Source organism: Tribolium madens, unplaced genomic scaffold (genome assembly GCF_015345945.1).
Source record: "Tribolium madens isolate multiple individuals breed KSU strain unplaced genomic scaffold, Tmad_KSU_1.1 Scaffold_3;HRSCAF=73;Tcas5.2_LG2, whole genome shotgun sequence".
NCBI lineage: Eukaryota > Metazoa > Arthropoda > Insecta > Coleoptera > Tenebrionidae > Tribolium > Tribolium madens.
This window is the reverse complement of record NW_025401006.1, coordinates 804695-823057: the sequence shown is the minus strand read 5'-3', so window position 1 is coordinate 823057 and position 18363 is coordinate 804695. Positions and strand designations below refer to the sequence as shown.

Below are 18363 nucleotides of genomic sequence, written 5' to 3'. Positions count from 1 at the left end.
CAAAAAAAAATAATAATAATAATAATATTATTGTAATTCTGGAACGTTTCAACTAAAAGCACTAATTTATGGTTTGCTCGTATTTCAGTATGTTGTTACTGACACTTACTATTTGCTACATTTTCGTGTTAAAACAACTTTAAATGAATTTTTATTCAGAATATCTCATATATGCATATTACTTTTTTGACACAGAACTAAAAGAAAATCTCTAACAAAATAGAAATACATTACTGCGTTTATATTCGTGACTTCTTAGACAGCTAAATTGACACAATATTTTTTTTAGACGAGCAGTGTTTATTTTTAAGAAAGTCACGATTTTACTGACACATTTATGTCTAAAATATGACACACGCAAATATTCCAAGCAGTTTATTAAGATGGCACGAAAAAGATCTCTTTCGTGAGAATGTTAACACCAAATTACTCTTTATAGCTTTTCAATCCAGAAAAATTAGTCAAACTCGTTTTAAATTTTTCTTGATTTTATAACTCATTAAGGAAAATGCAGTCGCCGAATTTTGTTTTAAATAGATTATTGAAGAATAAATATTAGTACTAAGGTCGAATAGGAATGTTAAAACAAACAATGTAGAAAATAAATTAATCCTTGGTATAAAAATGAATGTGTTTTTAACATTTTTACTTTGGTTGCAATTAAATTCTAAAAATTACAAAGAATGCTTTAATTGAACAGTTTGTTGCTCGAACCTGCACCACACTGAGTAATTAATAATTTTTGGTACCTAAGTTTCGTATTTCGCTTTCTTAAAGATAATGCAATTTAATTTTGTTTCGTTGTTCCAGCCGTCAAGTTGTTTGAGTGATAAAGAGGAAGACGAAATATACGGCTTCGGATATGGAGTATTTGGGGCACAAATCGCAAGGCAGCAGCAGCAAAGGTTAATGGGACCAGCACCCACGAGTCATCAACCACTATTATTACAACACCAGCACAACTATCAAACGTGAGTAACGGTGCCACACAAGTGTTTTCTTTATTAAAGCGAAGCTAAAGTAACGTTTTGTGAAAAATTTGCGTAATTTTGTTAGAAGATGATGGTCGGAGGTAAAAATAATCAATAGAGTCGCAAAGTCGACGAAATCCTCAATGGCGTTTTATTTTATTAGAGTCGTTACGCAGCTCACATTTTGTCAAAATGAGAATATAAAACCGCAGGGTTGCGACTTAACGCTTCTTATTTATTTATTTAATAATATTACAAGTTTGGACGTCACAACCACGTCTTTTAACAAAGCAAATAAAAACGGCGAAAGTCACATTATGAGATTTTCACCACGGGTTATCACATCCTGATTGGGATTCTTCTAACGGCAACTCATAACTTTTGTCGCAATATCAATTAAGGATCCCCGAATTCGTATTTGTTCTCCGAGAACGTGCCATAAAGCTTATTACGTGATGCCGTCTGATTGTGGAAGTCTGGAAGAGTTGTGGACTTGGGTGAATGCACGTACTGAGCAAACCGTATTTGCATTATAAAGCAAATATGGAATTATTGATGGTATTGGAAGTTGAAACGTCGAAATAAACAGGAGTGGAAATTTCCAGTAACGGATACGTGTGCGACGATGTCAATTTTGATTTAACGAGCAAATACGGAAACAAAGGCAAAGAAAATTCCAGGACTGAAGCAAGATTTTATTTGAGAATTTGTTCCGAATTACCAATCAGACGTTGCCCGAGATGTCATTGCGAATAAATTAAAGATTCAGGGCTTTGGGTTAACAGTCTTTGATGGAAATATTATCATAATTTATAGTTTTGAGTGTTTTGGTTAAAAATAGTAGAAGTAACAAATGCTTTCACACTTTCTTTAGTGGTTGTTTTTCTCTTTAATACGAGAACTGGTAGGAAAATATTTCCGCATTATTTCGATTTTTCCTGATTCGTAATTCTCCTAGTCCATATAAATTTTTATCTTTCTCGCAGCAAAATCCTTTGTCTTGATGCAAATGATCGTCTGAAGAATCCAGATACGTTTCAGCACTATTCCACATTGTTATACAGAAACGACAATCGTGTCGATATCTGAGATGTAATTTGCTGAAATGTCTGGAGCAAATTCGATGATGTAGAAGTCTATTAGTTTGCCTTTGCCTTGAGATAAAAAACGGTTCGGATCGATAAATTTTATCCATTTGTAGTAATAAAAATCTCATTAAATGACTTCATCTTCTCGTATTAATATTTTCCCTATTTTTCTAACGGTGGTAAATCTTATAGTTGGGAGTAGTTTCAAAGGGCGAGCACTAAATTAGCGTCCGCCCTCCAGACATTTGTCAAGTCAAGCATTATCAGCTTGAACAGTTATAAATTTTACGAAAAAAGGCATTAAACCTTGAATGAGACCCGATTTATATGAACATGCGATTTGGGTGTGCCTAAATGAAATTGTTTTTTTTTGTGTTACAGATGTCTAAGTCCACGGTCGGCCTACTTTTACGAATTTCCTCCCAGCGGTAAGTAAAATTTTGCTATCTATCGGGTACTTTGTCCAGCGTGGCTTTTTACACACCAAGGGGAATTAAAGTAAACGAAATTCGGCGCACTGGTATTTACTTAGGTGAATATACTTTCCAAATGTGTATTAACATTCAAATTTCTATTACTGTTTGAGTAAGTATAAGTTGGGAGAACAATTAAAAGCAAACTCGCTTGTATGCATAATCAACAATATCCTCTTCCCTTCACTATCATCCTTCCTGGTTTGAAACTTGCATATGTTCCCAAGTTTCTAAGTATTTGTAACTTCATTTCTATTGAAATGCTCAAGAGGTCAGGATCTAAAGCAATATCCAAGCAGATTGAATTTACCATGTGCATACAAGCGCACTTGGACCACACTGTTATGGTTACGATAGTTTGAAAATAGCCATCTACAAGAGGCACCTTGTAGTGTATCGCAAGCAGCTTTACTGCATATTACAGATATTAACAGGTGCTTGATGCAAGACGTTGTACCACTTTATGTAAAGATCTACAGTCGATAATTTCACTTTACTGCAGCGTCGTAAAAATCCTACAAGTCGGGTTAATGCTTTTGCAATCTTTATGTGCATTAAGTCTTGGACGAATGATGAGGAAACGGTTGCTTTATAGGAAGAAATCTTGCGAGTTATTTCTTCTGGATTGTTTGTACAGATAACAAGCCTGCATGCACTTGCAGGTGTGTAAAAACTCAGGGAAATACTACCTACAGTAGTAAGATTCTGTAAGCGATTAAACGTCAGAGATTTTTAAACGAACGAACTAACTTGACTTTAACTCGATCTTTGTAATTTATTTCTGATAGGAGGTTATTGATCGCTTTTACTTCAGCAGGTGCTTGAAATTAGTTCTCAAATCTACGAAAAACACCAAAGGAAACTTCTGATTTTTTTCTTTTTACTATTCTTTTGTCCCACTTTGTTTCATTAGAGCAGACATCATTATTCTTGCTGGCAATTAACATCCGAAAGTATTAAAATTCTCTGTTAGTTGTGGAATAAATAATCTAATATCGATTGTATTTAGTGCATTAAGTTTTTAAAAACTCATCAGTTTTGCTAAATGAAACTTATAATTATTTCTTTTGTCAAGCAATAATTGAAGAGTTTTTCATTTACGTTCAAATTTTTGATACAAAGCTTATCGATGTGGCGAAAAATTCGACGGGAAACAATCCATTCAGCTTTCAATGTACATTTTAATTAAAAAGTGGGTGTGCAATTATGTTCGCTAAATGTACTTTATTTATTTCTCTAACTGTTTTTTATAATAATCTCTGACCAGATATCCACAATAACCACTAATTTGTTTATTTTCCCCAAGAAGAAGTTGTTGTGTTTAAAATATGCACAAAAAATAACAATTATTTTTAACTATTTATATAAAATTATAAGTACCTTAAATACCTTCAAATAATTTTGCCAAAGAATGTGGATTTTTTAATAATGGAACGATTGGTTTTTAGTTCCTACTCACTTCGAGTAGGTATTTTTTAGCATGAAGTTTTAACAAAATTTTAAAGAGTTTACAAAACTTTGAAAAGATACATTAGTTATCTGTTTCATTAATTATTATTTTTACCAGGATATTAATGACTGCAAACTTTATTTTTACGATAACCTTGTTTTCTTTTGGTTTTTTTAGTCTGTAATTTTTTAAAGTTGTGCACCAAGCAAAAAAAACGAGAAGATTACCAAAACTTTGATTTTTTGCGATGAGTTACACTATTTTTTTTCAATAAAAATACAAGTTTAATTTTTTTAACATTTCGTAACAAAAATGTGGTGGACACATACCGAATCATATCTTCTCTTACAGAATGTAAAAATTACAAAATATGGCTATTTTAATATGACCTTTGATCTGAGGGAGTAAATACAAATCTAATTAGTCGGGAGTTGTAAATAAATGATGCTTTTAATCTCTCTTTTGAGAATCTGCTGTGTGAATTTACTTTTCGTATTTAGTCGCAACTGTAATAACAAAAATATATAATTTGGTAAAATATGTGGAGAGTTAAGAACCTCTGGACTCGGAATTGGCTATTTTCTGTTCATTTAAACCGCCGTCCGTTCGGGATAATGCCCATAGCAACAATTAGTGTAATGTTTTTGCCTGAGTGAATGCAACAAACGCCAGCGAATGTCAAGTGTAGAAGCTGAAACACGATAACACAAATACAGAAGACATTGCAACGCGGCAAAAATCACTTATTTCCCATGTGTCAACTGTCAGAAAAGAGATATGCGAGTTTTCAGCGCCAGGATAACCGCAATTTAAACAACCCGTCGCAATTTCAAAGACTCATTTCATTTTGTTTTACGGCGGCGACGTTCGCATGAAAAACTACTGCATTTTTGGCGGTAAAAACCTGTCAAAACTGAAACTCGACTTTAATTCAACACGACAGATTGACTGGTAAATCTGCAATTAAAGCAGAGTGGGCGATTGGATCCCCTTTAACACGTTCGGACATGTAATATATGAGGATGAGGTAGCTGCAGTGGAGGACTTGCAAATGCCAGAGGGTGTCTCCTGTTCTGTACTACACACGGAAGCACAACCTATTATTATCTGTTACAATATTCAAAATTAGGAAGTAGAAAACTTCATCAATCACCCTTTTCATGTTAGGAAAAGCCAATTATATTGTCATTAAAACGTGGAATTTTAATAATAACAGAAATTACGAAAATTTTCATGAATTATTTTTAATTGTTTCGTTTGGATAAGATTATAATAAAAGAAAACTCTTGATGCAATATTAATATACAGAATTACAGTAGTGAATTAACACGACCCTCACGAAAAATTGACAAAGTCAAATAATCTCTTAAACATTTAAAAAATCTAATTACAATAAGGAACAAAGCAGTATGAATAAATTCTCTTATCAAAATACATAAGTCGTAGAGTTAAATTTATTCAGGTTCAAACAGCCAAAATTGAATCGTAGTCAATTGAACTCGATTGAAACTTTGAATGTTTGCATTTAATTAAAAATAAATATTTCATCGCCCTAGAAATCAGAGAGAAGACGAAATGAAAATCATTGGATCTTCCCAATTCACTTTATACGACCTGGATGCCGTAAAACAGAGTTACGGCTATTAAGCAAGGAAGTAAAGTTTTGATAGATTTAATTAAAGTATAGAGTTGTGAGTTAAACAGCAGGTGATTGTATACTAAACACGTAAATGGGAACTAACCGTGGAAGTGTCTTGCAATTTGCTAAACTACGTTTTTTTTGAAAATCTTTCAGACAATTTTTGGTGCGTATCGTTTTAATTTAGCAGTTTAAACTCGTAATCGGCTTTTTTTTTTTGCTTTATTTATTCTTCTTAAGCCCCTTATACACTTGAACCGGCAAATCCACCTGAATGTGTCAATAGTCCGTCGCTCTCAATCTGTGTTATCATCAAACTGATAGGGGTTCCTGCATCCAGTAAATCAGAGTATGTCTTTACGTCGCGTTGGCTACCCTTCGTGGATCCAAATCCGATTTGTCAGAACGTCATCATTGGACACATCACTGTTTCTCGCCCCCCAAATTGAAACCTAGGACATGTGCAAAGTAAACTGTCATTTTTATCAGGCTTATAACAGCGAGTTAACTTCTTGACATGCTCACGTGATCGCTTGATTTATTCACTCCTCTTTATGAAAAGGAAAACATCCAGATAAAAAGCCACATTTTGTGTGAAAAGGTTCGAAAAAAGACGAATGGTCATTGCCGAGTAACTACCATTGATTGTGGTTAGTGTAGTAAGGGCGAAACTTTATCTCCAGATTCAATCTATCTGACGCAATTTTACGATTAAACAACGTATTAAAGGATCGTCCGTAAAGATAACACCGACATTGATATTCTATTTGCGTAGGTATGCGGTACGTAGTGTATAAACGTGGATAATTAAACCAATCACAGGTGGACTAAGCAATCAACGCCACACACGTTTGCTTGAGTAAACATTACGATCCTGCTACATATAATTTACTCCAGCAAAGTTGTCCATTTCAGTTAAACATGTTATCAAGAGCGATCTGGCGTAAATGAATTTCTGTTAATCTACTATGATTATTCATGAATATAAACGCATCAAGCGAAATTAAACACTGAGTTTCGAGATAATCACTAACGTATTTGGATGCCTACTCGCTCATTAAGCTTCTTTTGAAAAAAGGGATTTGTTCGCTTTATCTCAAACCAAGGCAGGTTCAAACTGTTCAAACTGAAAAATATTCCTCAAATTAGCGAACAGGAAAATAAACTAGTACACAATGGCTTTACCACTTGCACAATCAACGAAAATTTGAAAAACTATAATTACAGTTGAAAAATTTCTAAAAAATGTTTTCTTCTTTTGTATCAACAAAGTTGCAAATGAACTAACTAAAAACTTTTGAAAACACTATTAAAATTATTTTCTTACTGGTCTAAATGTTAACATAAATAGTAGCTTGAAATTTTAAAGATATCTTGAATTAAGTCAATCAAAAATTAGGTGTTTCGACTACTTTTTTTTCTTAGAACTACGACTATACTAGGTTCGCCCAACAGATAAAGTATAGTAAAACCTCTCAACAACGGACACCGATGGGAAATCTTTAATTGTCCGTTGTGAAGAGGTGTCCCTGAATGGGAGGTGTGTAAAATAAATAAAAAAATTGGAAAGCATTTTATTCAAAATAACAAAAATATAAAGCATTACAAAAAAAATAGAAAAAAACATTTTTATTTGAAAAAATCGTTAATTTTTGTTTGTTTGGATCAAAAGTTCTTTTGATTATGTTTTTGAAGTTCATTACTTTAACCAACAAGTTTTTCTTTGGGTTTTTGTTCGTACCTCTTTTAAAGAAGACTTTAATACCTGTTTTAAAGAAAATCCCTCTGTCCGTCTGTGCGTTGTATGAGGTAAAGATATATGACATTTATGGTAAATGGGGAAAACTTCACTGTCCACGTTCGCTATCAGAGGGTCCGTTGTATTAGTTACGTTCCTACAAAAATGTCCGTTATCAAGAGGTGTCCGCTCTCTTAAGGTGTCCGTTAAGGGAGGTTTTACTGTATTAAAATTCCAACATAGGAGACCAGTTGCGCAGAATGTTCTGCGGCGAAGTGTGTTTTATGCTGTAGCAGTTTTAAATTTAAAGAAGTCAACTAACCAAAATACAAAAGGACCGAACAAAGCGTACCTGATTCAAAGCTCTTGTTTTACTTTGTTTTGTTTTCTGTTTTACATGCTAGCGTTTTAAATATAGCGCCCCCTGGCGGAGTCTAGTAGTTTCTAAATATGTTTTACTGTGATACGAACTTTTGCTTTAGGCGTTCAGTGAAAATTACCAATCAGAGACCGCTATTTAAACAGCGCGGTTAATGTAGGCGTATTTATTACTTTATCTGTTAGACGAAACGGGTATAGATGTAGAATTTTATTTAAATTATTAATAAACTTTTTCAGGATATTTTTTTGATAAAAATTTTACATAATGTTATACACATTTAAATTCACGACATTGAACCGAAAGGACACTTGCTACTTTTAGTAATAAATTAGCAATACCAGTCACTTTGATGTAGATTGTTCATTAGCTATTTTCTCTTTTCTGAAAAAAGTTATTAACAAAACAGAAAAAAAAATGTAATTCTCTTGAGTTTGATATGCATTCTTTTTAAAGTTGTATAAATTCAGTTGAGTTTTATTAGGCTTATTAGCTTTTCATAATCAGTGTTAGGCAACATTAAAGCGACAGCTTAATTTCCTCATGCTCATCAATTTCGTTTCATTTTTAAATTACACACCTGCTTATTTACACTTTTATAAAGCTTCGACACCCAAACAAAACAATCTCTGTGTTGATTAATAATTAGTAGTACACTGCTTAATTGAATTTCCTCCCGGCAAAAACATTTCTTTATAATTTATTTTGCCGTTTCCCCCTTTAATTCTATCAATTTATGTGAACCGAGATAGTCATGTCATCCTATTCTATTGTCTCTCTACTTGTATTAAGTTTGTTCTTTGTTTGGATAGGCAAAGAAGCTCATTCGAGTAATTAATGGCAACGACCATGAATTTAAAGTGTGTAACCCCTAACTCGGCCCTCCTACAAATTCAAAACTTCACAAGATAAAGTTCCGAAACTGAATCCACCACTAAAAACATTCAAAAGCACTTATGGCGAAAATCTTTTAGCTCGTTAAACGTTTCATTTAGCAAGAGGAAATTTCAAACTTCTCTGATAGTAAATTGTGTAAATATTTCATTGTTTCGTGTGAAATTCTTCTCTGACGTATAAGCAAGCCATAACTCGTAACCTGTACGTCATCCATGCATAATTCATCGGTAATACCTCGAGCTGCAAGAGCCGCCCTCGGTCCTGAAATTTGCTGAATCTATTAACGGCAAACCGGAAAAGGAAAGTGAGATTGCACGTGGTGAAATTGAAAGGAACATATACAGACTGTAGAGGAGATATGTATGCAAATTATAAGCCCTGTACCCTCACAGATTATCTATGAAGTCAATATTAATAAGCACGTGAAGAAATTTATCGAAAATATAATCTCCTGGACGCGGTTAGCATGTAAGGCATGAAAGAATATTGCAGTTCGGCATACGTTATCGGTTTTTTTTTCTTAAAACCCGTCCTATAACTAATTCATATTCAGATAAAAAAAAGAGTTGACTACGTGTGTACGTGCTCCCCCAATATTAAATTTAAAATATAAATTTGGGCCAAAATGCATGTTTTATTCAAGACCTCTGGAATTGTTTTTACCGACTGTAATTCATTGTATATTGGTGATAAAAAGATTGCCGTTATTAAAAAACTTTTAAAATTAAAAGTTCACAACTTTTGGACTAATTATCATTTCATCAGCCAATTTCGAACGAACCCTTTTTAATTATCGATAATTGGACGAAACTTAATTAAGTGTTGAAAATCTTTCTCTTGTATAACCACATTTATTTTACTTTCAGATCAAAATTATACCAACACAAGCAAAAAGAAAACGACTTTTTCAAGGTTTCTGCGAGGTCTTAAGACGTCTCATCGCAAAGAAAAACACGGAACGAGTTCTCCGAGGCACGGGAGAGCTGCCACTCGGGGTGTCCCACAGAGGGTAAGTCTTACAATTCTTTGTTGTAATTCTCATTCTAAAGAGACGCTTCTTTTGTAATTAAGTAATTATATTGCTCTTTTATCGTTTCAAAAGGAAATTATTTTCTTTTCGGAACGGGGAAAATTTTGCTAACAAGAGGATTCGCACTAACTTTATTATAACTGCATTATGAGTATGACTTGGATAAACTGTGCAGCAGTGTGTTTTGATTGCATTTATGTAAACTGCCGCAGCGGTTGCACCACTAGTAAGAAACACCACACAAAAGCAATCTAAACATTCGTCCAATTAAAATTTCGGTAATTTGGTCGATTTCAGATTCCATTTCGAGGTGTATTTACTCGTTAATTTGTCCACAAAATTGCAACAATATTGATGTTTATAAATTTGCTTTATTGGAATTGGATTTGTGAAGGCTTCATGTTGTGGACCGTCCATATAAATGCATAAAATAACCAAATAGCGCATAAAATGAGCGATCCCATTTTCGATTTTTTTAATGCAACCGAAGCGAATCCGCTGTGGGAAATGCCGGTTTTCTTTACGCAGTGTTGCAGCAGAACGGTAAATAAAATTGCATTACTTCCGAGACGTTTGCAGAATACCGAACTCACAAAGGGCGTCAAGAAATGCCAAGTATACACAAGTACGGTGCAATAAAATATGTAAATGTCCTATTTGCCCCTTCTCGCTCAAATAACTAGCCAGACGACGGCATTTCGTCCCCTTCATAGACAATTTCTTAGAGTGATTGTTATTCCTCCTGGTTCGTTCCGCTTTCAAACCCTCCAGACATCGTCTCATCTTATCATACAAAGATTAAAAACTTGAAAAAATTTACTCACTCTGATTAATTGCATGCAATTTACATAGCATAATCTTAATTACGCCCGGTTCTCCTGCCGTAATTCATTTTTAAATGCAATTTTGAAGTTATTCTCTGCTCTACTTCATTTCGACTTCAGTCTCGCCGTTTTCATCATTTTTATTGCAGCGGATTATTGCCAGTCGAAGAAAATCGACAATAAATAGCTCGTAATGTACTAACGTAATGATCTCAAAGAATAAAATAAAGCAGAAATAAAAGATAATAACTCAATTTCTCAAACGATCACACATTACATTTTTTCTTGAAGAAAACTCTTTTTTTTTTCCATAATGTTCAATATAACTCGAAACTATCCCGGCGCATTCACCATTTTTGAAATTACGCGCGTTTTTTAGAACGTCAAAAAGGAAAATTTACAAATCGGATTCAAATTGTAATTATTTTAAGTAATATCGTGAGTAGTATTGCGGATACTACGGTTCCTTATTACATTCCGGAACAAGTAACGTTGGTTTTCGTGTTTCACGCAAACTGAATGTAAATAAAACATCCATGTAAGCGCGGCCACATTTCGTGAAGCATATCCTGTGGTGGACTATTTGCAAACAAACACCAGACCAAAATCGTTTCAAAATTTTAGAATAAATTTGCGACAAAGAAGAAAATTTTGGCCATTCATTTAAACTAATGTTGTTTCGTTCGAGTCTATCGAAAGTTTGAAACAAAAGGGGTAATATTTTATTTGATTGCCAGATGGCGACCAGTGTAATTAATTAACTACCATAAATCAACATTCTTGTGTCAACTAAACTTAGTTTAGTGTGTAATAAATTGCTTTATGTATTTAGAGCAAATTTTGTAGTAATTGCATTTTATGTTTTAGATAAACATTAGTTAGACTAACAAGCATAACCTTACCTAAACCAAATGAAACCAAATTTCTACGTGCTTCACTAGCGCTGGCGATCAATAGCGCCTCGTGGTGCACTCACTGACTTTATGGAAATAGGGTGATTTCTTAATTTTTTATTTAGTATGACTTAAATTAAAAATCTATAAACATTAGTGCTCTTAACTTGTGTTTAATTTCTTAATTATCTGGTGCACATTATGGTTACGAACTATGCAAATTAGTTCAATTACCTCTTGCAAAGTTATTAGAAACTCCTTAACATTACTAGGGTGTAAATGAACTCAAGCAGAAATAAAGTAATGGTTTTAAGATGTAACCTTATTTAACTAACTTCAAGAGAAGTAGAATATCTGTGTACAGTAGAAAACGAAATATTAAATTTCATGCAAATCAGTCAGTAGTGAACTTCGTTAATATTCATAATTCATAATCATAACGAATAAACTCACTCATAATTCAGAGGAATTTTCTACTTTGCATCATCATTTAAATTTTCCTTGAAATTGAGAACATTTTTGAAATGAAATATAACTAAATGTAATGTTTATAAAAAGTACATTTGAAAATAAAGTAAGGCCAATTAAATTATTCTTATGGCACAAAGAAATGACCGTAAATATTGTTTCTTATGCCCGACGCAAACTTTTATGTTCCTCTCCAGCTATATTATATATTTTGTTATATCCTTTAACAACACCGTACTCAATTATTCTGAAATACAGCCGTTTCTCGGTTTGTTTAGATATATTTTCAGCATCTGGCATCCAATTCTTCAGCGTCCTATCGACACAATTCACGTGAACTGGCGATTCCGTGCCGATTTGTTTATTTTCAGTTAGAGAATTCTTAATAAAGTTCGCGATCTGTGTGTCAAATAAAGTTCCTGAAAGAATGAATTCCCAACGCTGCTTCTTCCTCATAAACTCTTTTACGTGGCCGCGTATATTTTTTACGTGCGCCAGATATAAAAACGTAATAACGTTCTCATATAACATAATAAATAAACGTTTCTTTTGTTGGCGTTAAGGGCATTTCTCACGTAGCGCATCGCATAAATGAAGTTTTCACGGTGAGGGTGAATGCCTCCCTTGTTAGTTGGATTTCAACACGCGAGAGATTCGGGATGACCGATGTTTCAGTCTCGTGTCAAGGCGAATTCACAGGGAAAGATGTCTTATCGATCCACAGCCCGAGAGGTGGTCAGTTTCGACGTGATGGGGGCTATGTTGACATCGACTAGGCCCTAAAATGCCAAAAACGCTACTCTATAATTTATTTTATTTTATATTTACAGACTACCTACCTACTCTAAGAAAAAATGCAGTGCTTTGTGATTTCGTAATTGGGTCTAGATGAGTTTTAAGAAAAATGATAAATGAGAAGTGAAACAAGAAAAAATAAAAATTTAATAAAATAAATATCTTAAATATCACTGTCATCAATTTATACAAAACAAATCAGACGTAGTTTTAATCGCAAGTAATAAAAACTTTGCGATTCATTTAATTTTCATTTTCATTTATCTTTGGTTTTGTTTTCGTGTGGTTCAGCGTTTGTGGCATTTATGTGAGGTTGATGAAGCAAGTCGGGCGTTTTTAATACCCCGTTACGGATAGAAGAGAATAGGGCAAAATTGCCGTCACGTGATAAGAATTGCCGAAAATATTATCACTAGTGATGAAACACAATGAGGGGTGTAGTGCAGCACATTTCTCTGGACGTCATCCCTCCACCATTACTTTCTCTTCAGCTCACAGATAATTGCGTTACTCTTCACCAGGGCGTATATAATGAAAAGATGAGCTTTGAACGAACTTTGTCCTATGCCCACACAAAATTTCATCGTAATTGACCGTGTTTATTAGTTGTTTTAAACGTTCAACGTTGCTTTTATCCAATTAGGCCACTTTTTAAGGGTTTAACTGTTTGTAGAAAATTTTGATCACAATTAATGCTTCTATTGAGTTATACAAACTTTGTCTTTTAAATTGCAAAATGCTACAAGCAGCAAACCTTCAAGGAAAATCATTTGTAGAAAATCGCTTCTTATTTTGCATACGTTTACTTGAAGCAAACACTTTTCTACAAATTGTAAAGGCAGTTTCAATTTTTTTACACTTTTTACCTCTCAATATTTGTGCCTAGTTTTATTTAGCTCAGATGGCATTGTGCTTGTAATAAAGTAATTTCTTTTATTTTGGGATGGATAAAGGGTTAGACGCAGCTGCAGTTGGGAAGTTTTTAATTAGTTTGACATTTTGCGCTTCTGCGTTAAATGGAAAATCTTCGAATAGATGTGGCTGCAAGATTAATATCTACAAGTCTGTGCGGATTTTTGTTGTTAAAATTCGAGGTTGTTGTCTTTGATGAGTTTCTTTGTCGCTGTTAATTTACAAAGGAGGTGCTTTAAGATATAATGAAGTCTGACTTATCTGTGGGTAATTTGGATCTTCCTGAAACTCAGAGGGTATCGGATCCCCTCGCAGCAGGTGTAATTACTTACAGTTATGTTTGCTAATAGATTTATATTTTGAATGTTGAAGCGTCGGCGCGAAAACAAGATTTAGAGCGACTTTTATTGCTGCAGCCACTTCGAACGGGTGCTCTTTGTTTTCTTGCCCTGCTTCGGACGAATTTCAGTTTAGTTATAGTGCGTTGTTACCTTATGCAAATTGGCCACATTTACACTTAACGCGCATTTCGAATAATTTATCCAAACTCTTGCCACCTTAACCCTGCATTACTTAGTCTGGAAAGTTGGGGAATAAACGCTAATGTACTAGTACAATTTCCTTCTTCCTTTTCGCACTTTATAACACCTACACCAGCGCATAAATATTTGCCCTGTCACTCACGAATAATGCCTCATCTGCATTCGGCATACATTCCAAAGTAAAACTTAGTTTATCTTATTAACTTCGGTTCTGACTCTCTTCTTCTTTTACCACGAAACGTAATTGTGGGTATGATTTTTCCTACTAATCGACGTTCCTTAATAAATTTTCATGAAATAATGGAGACGAAATTTTGATGATAATTAGAAACGTCTAAGTTCTTGTTTCTGATTTCAACAAAAAGTGGAGAAATCATTACTATTCCAGACAAAAGGTCGTGATTGAAAGACAAAGATTATAAGAACAAAAGACAGTTGTCATCATTTATTATTTTGTTTAGCTGATGCAGGGCCAAGTCTGGGACACTATAAATATCAACTCAAAACACTTTTTATTAGTCTAGGAGCTGGTGATTTTTTTAACTAATTTCCCCAGTCATCAAAACATCGATAGTTAGTGATTTTAAGTAAAAAAAATATATATTACACAGTATGTCCCCAGATTGAGTTTACAACAGGAATTTTTTTTAACTTTCATTTTCCCCAAAACCGCAAAGGAAAATAGTTATTTTTTATACGAGTTTGAGTGTAAATCGGACACATTATTTTACTGAGTGGATTATTATCATCTGTAGGCTTGGGAAATAAGTTTGCCACGTGAAAAACTAAAGAACTAAAAAAATATATTACCGTTAGAAGTCTGGAAAATTTTGCAAATTGTTTTACTGTAAGTTTATGATCTACTTTAGTAAATCAAAAAGATTTAAAACGAAAAAATAAGTTCAACTCAATTAGTTTGCGTTCCTATAAACCCACCGGAAATTGTTACCACTATTCACTAGCTCCTGGACTACATCATTATATTTTTTACTTTAGCATTGATACACGGCTATTCTTGTATAAATAAAAATAGATGGTACAAAAAATATTTTTTTACAACTATTATATTGGGTGTCAAAAGGTCGAATAATAAGCTTAAAGGTCTAATAATTAAATAACCAAATTTTTAGTTACTGGACATTCTTAAATTCATCACAAGACTCGGTAATAAAAAATAAATCTTTAGAAGAACAGAAAAATTAATTTTATTCTACAAATTGCTCTACGTAAATATTTAAAAAAATTTGCCTCTAAAATATGAGAAAACTAATAAAACTAATTTTTTTATCCGCAAACGTCAGAAAAATGACACAAGTAAAAGTTTTACCTTTCAGGCATGGGGTAAAAACACTATTTTTTCGCTTAAACGTCTTTTACTTTTACCTGACATTTACTATGAGTACTATGACATTTACCAATGTTGTCTCTTTTGCTGCTTCAGCATTTTCTGAAGAGGTGTAGATTATCAATATTCGACATTTCGCGCTATAAACTATACTAATTATTCATAATTATTCATTCATTAGTTAAATCAATTAACACTTTCGAAAATCTAAACACATTCCGAAACTGACGCGTAATGTTTGTTGTTATGATTTCATTGCAAAGCGTTCTGAGTATTTTGGTCATTTACTTGATAAGTATTGTGTTTCGCTTTTCTCTCCATCTGAATCGTTTGCGGATAAAATGGTGCATATTATTTGGAGTAAAAGTAAGTTTATGTGACTCAGTTGAATCATAATAATTACTCCTAATATCTTTTACTTCTAATAACATAATATACTATTTTAATGTATCACAGAATTGGGCTTCATGAATCCAATACCTAAATAGGAAGAAGCAAATATAACTCCTGAAAGAGTATTGTACAAACGTTCAACATAAGAAATTCTTGTGGTGAAAATGTGCATTATACGAGTAAGATATCCAAAAGTTGAGAGACTTACAAACTTTAGTTGTTTTTTGTAGATACATATTACAATGACGTTTGGCCTGATTTTTAAACATTATTCTTTTTTTCACTAATGTTCTAAAAAGTTTTCAACGAACCATTTATTGCGAATCAAATTACATTTTTTGATCTTAGTTTTTTTTAAAGAAAAAGTGTGCGTCTTGTTTCGTTTTGCTTTTTAAACCAAATGGAAGTCTGTATATTGAAATGCCGCAAGACATTCATCCATTCATCGACATCCTTGTTAACATATCGTGTATAACAGGCGGCGACCGTGTAAGTTCGCTGAAAGGGAGAGTGTATAGAGAGGAAGGAAGAGGCTAATAAGTGCACCACTCGAGACGCAATGAAACAATGGAAGACCGTGACATTGACAACCCTTATGCATTGTATTACAGATCAGCAGTTCTTCGTTGTTGAACTTGGGGGTTAATTTCATTCGAGTTTGCTAATTCCATTCGTACATCGGGCAAACGTTTTGTTTCTATTAGTTTGGCGTTAGTTTGGACACAATCGTGCTGCACAATCTAGGATCGGTTTTCGAAATCTTCACAGGACTTCGACCTTTAGAATAGGCGGAAGGAAGCGTCGCGACGCCAACTCAGCGACATCACTTATGCCTATACCTTCAGTACACTCTAATTGAAGCAGCAGACTAATGCACACAAAGCTTACAGAAAAACACTTGCTCGGCGAAGTATTCGAAGATTAAAGCGCAGATACTTTTGTGAAATTTTTTGTACACTCTGAGTTTTAATAAGTACATGCAAGTGGTGCGCTCGTTTGACTCGGTTTTCCTGCGACGCGATTTCTACAAATGAGACGTTTTTTCGACATTTTTCGGACTCGTGATTAAAATCTCCCGTTTTTCATTTTTCTAATGGAAACTTTGATAATTATACAACCGGGTTTTGCCAGGTTCGGTTACTTCAGTTACGTTCATTGTTATATCGGAAACACACAATTTTCCTCTTCGCTAAATCGGGCTATTTCCACCTAACGAGGCTTCACTGAATCGGGATTTATCTTATAATTAAAACGTGGTAACTCGGTTTCATTTGATGTGAATTTACCTACATCCCATATAAATTAACATCCGTACACCTCTCGTCCATAATTTATCCCAATTATGAGTTATGTTTCGCATATTTGCTTTCTTTCTTGTGCAAACAAAATATTATTCATTAGAAATTTCTGTGAGATCTGTTGCCTTTGTCGAAATTTAATTAGAATTTTGATTTTGATTTATTAAAAACCTTCATCCAACTATACTCTCTATTATTTCATTTGGTCTAAAATATTGCAATTAAGTTAATTATTTCTGACCTTCACTTAATTGATATTCCATTCAAAGGCAGCTTTTAACAAGAAAATCTTATTTTCGTTTTATTGCCGTCACGTACGCCTTCCATTATCTTTTATAAAAGAAAATCAATTGCTGGTAATCTCTCATTTTGACGTTATCCGCTCGCACATATCCGGACTTAGACCTCTGATAAATGCGGCAATCAGACTCTTCTATTTATTTGAGAGTATTATATCACAGCTTGTTTAATCGAAATAATTGTTTTTAAGCGTGTTTATTGATCATTTTGTGCCATCAAACCATAAAATTCGTTGTTAATCCATTTCTGATCAGATACGATAAGCCGAGTTTTTTCGTGTTGAATATTAATTTTAGACTAAAAAGTATCAGGTCTGCTAAATTAAAAGTAAACTTTAGATGGAATATTAACTTTTTATTCGACTCTTCTTCTCAAGCCAGGAGTTCCTTAGGAAATCTACATAATTTCAGAGCAGGGGTCCACAGTAATTGATTTTTAGATCATACGAGTAGATTAGGAAATGGAGCTTTTGCAGCTTTTTCCAGCTAGATTTATTAAACTTTACATAAAAACCACTGTTCAATACGTGTTCCAAGTCAGTTCCGCTTTAATTGGAATAAAATCGTGGCCATTATTCATTCTCCGGTTCATAACGCAGAAAAATGCAAAGAGGCAACTGAGAAATTAGTTGGCTCGACAAACTCCGTTTATTTTAATTTTCAGCAGACTGAAGTTTCAAGCCTATTTCTCCTGTGAATCCACTATGACAGGTGATTGATTTATTACCATTTTACAAACTACTTTTCCTACTGTTGAGAAATGAGAAACTGTTTCTTCTGGAGTAAATTATTTCATAGTTGCGCTTTTAAACTTTTCAAGACGTGTGTGGCAAAAATAACAGTTTACTAAGCTATCGAGACTCGTTAAAAATATATTACAGTCGCTCAAATGTTCAATTTATTTCCTGTGTCATCAATTTCAGTTCCGG

General features: G+C 33.6%; 1 protein-coding gene across 5 annotated transcripts in view; it reads left to right on the top strand.

Moving 5' to 3' along the window:
* The window catches only part of LOC123007835, a 170490-nt gene that overhangs the window by 139036 nt on the left and 13091 nt on the right, over window positions 1-18363 (top strand). For all 5 annotated transcript variants that reach the window (XM_044403304.1, XM_044403303.1, XM_044403305.1 and 2 more), the window contains 3 exons: window positions 811-971; window positions 2441-2487; window positions 9502-9644. In XM_044403304.1, coding sequence (XP_044259239.1) covers window positions 811-971; window positions 2441-2487; window positions 9502-9644 — 351 coding nt within the window. The remainder of the gene's footprint in view (window positions 1-810; window positions 972-2440; window positions 2488-9501; window positions 9645-18363) is intronic.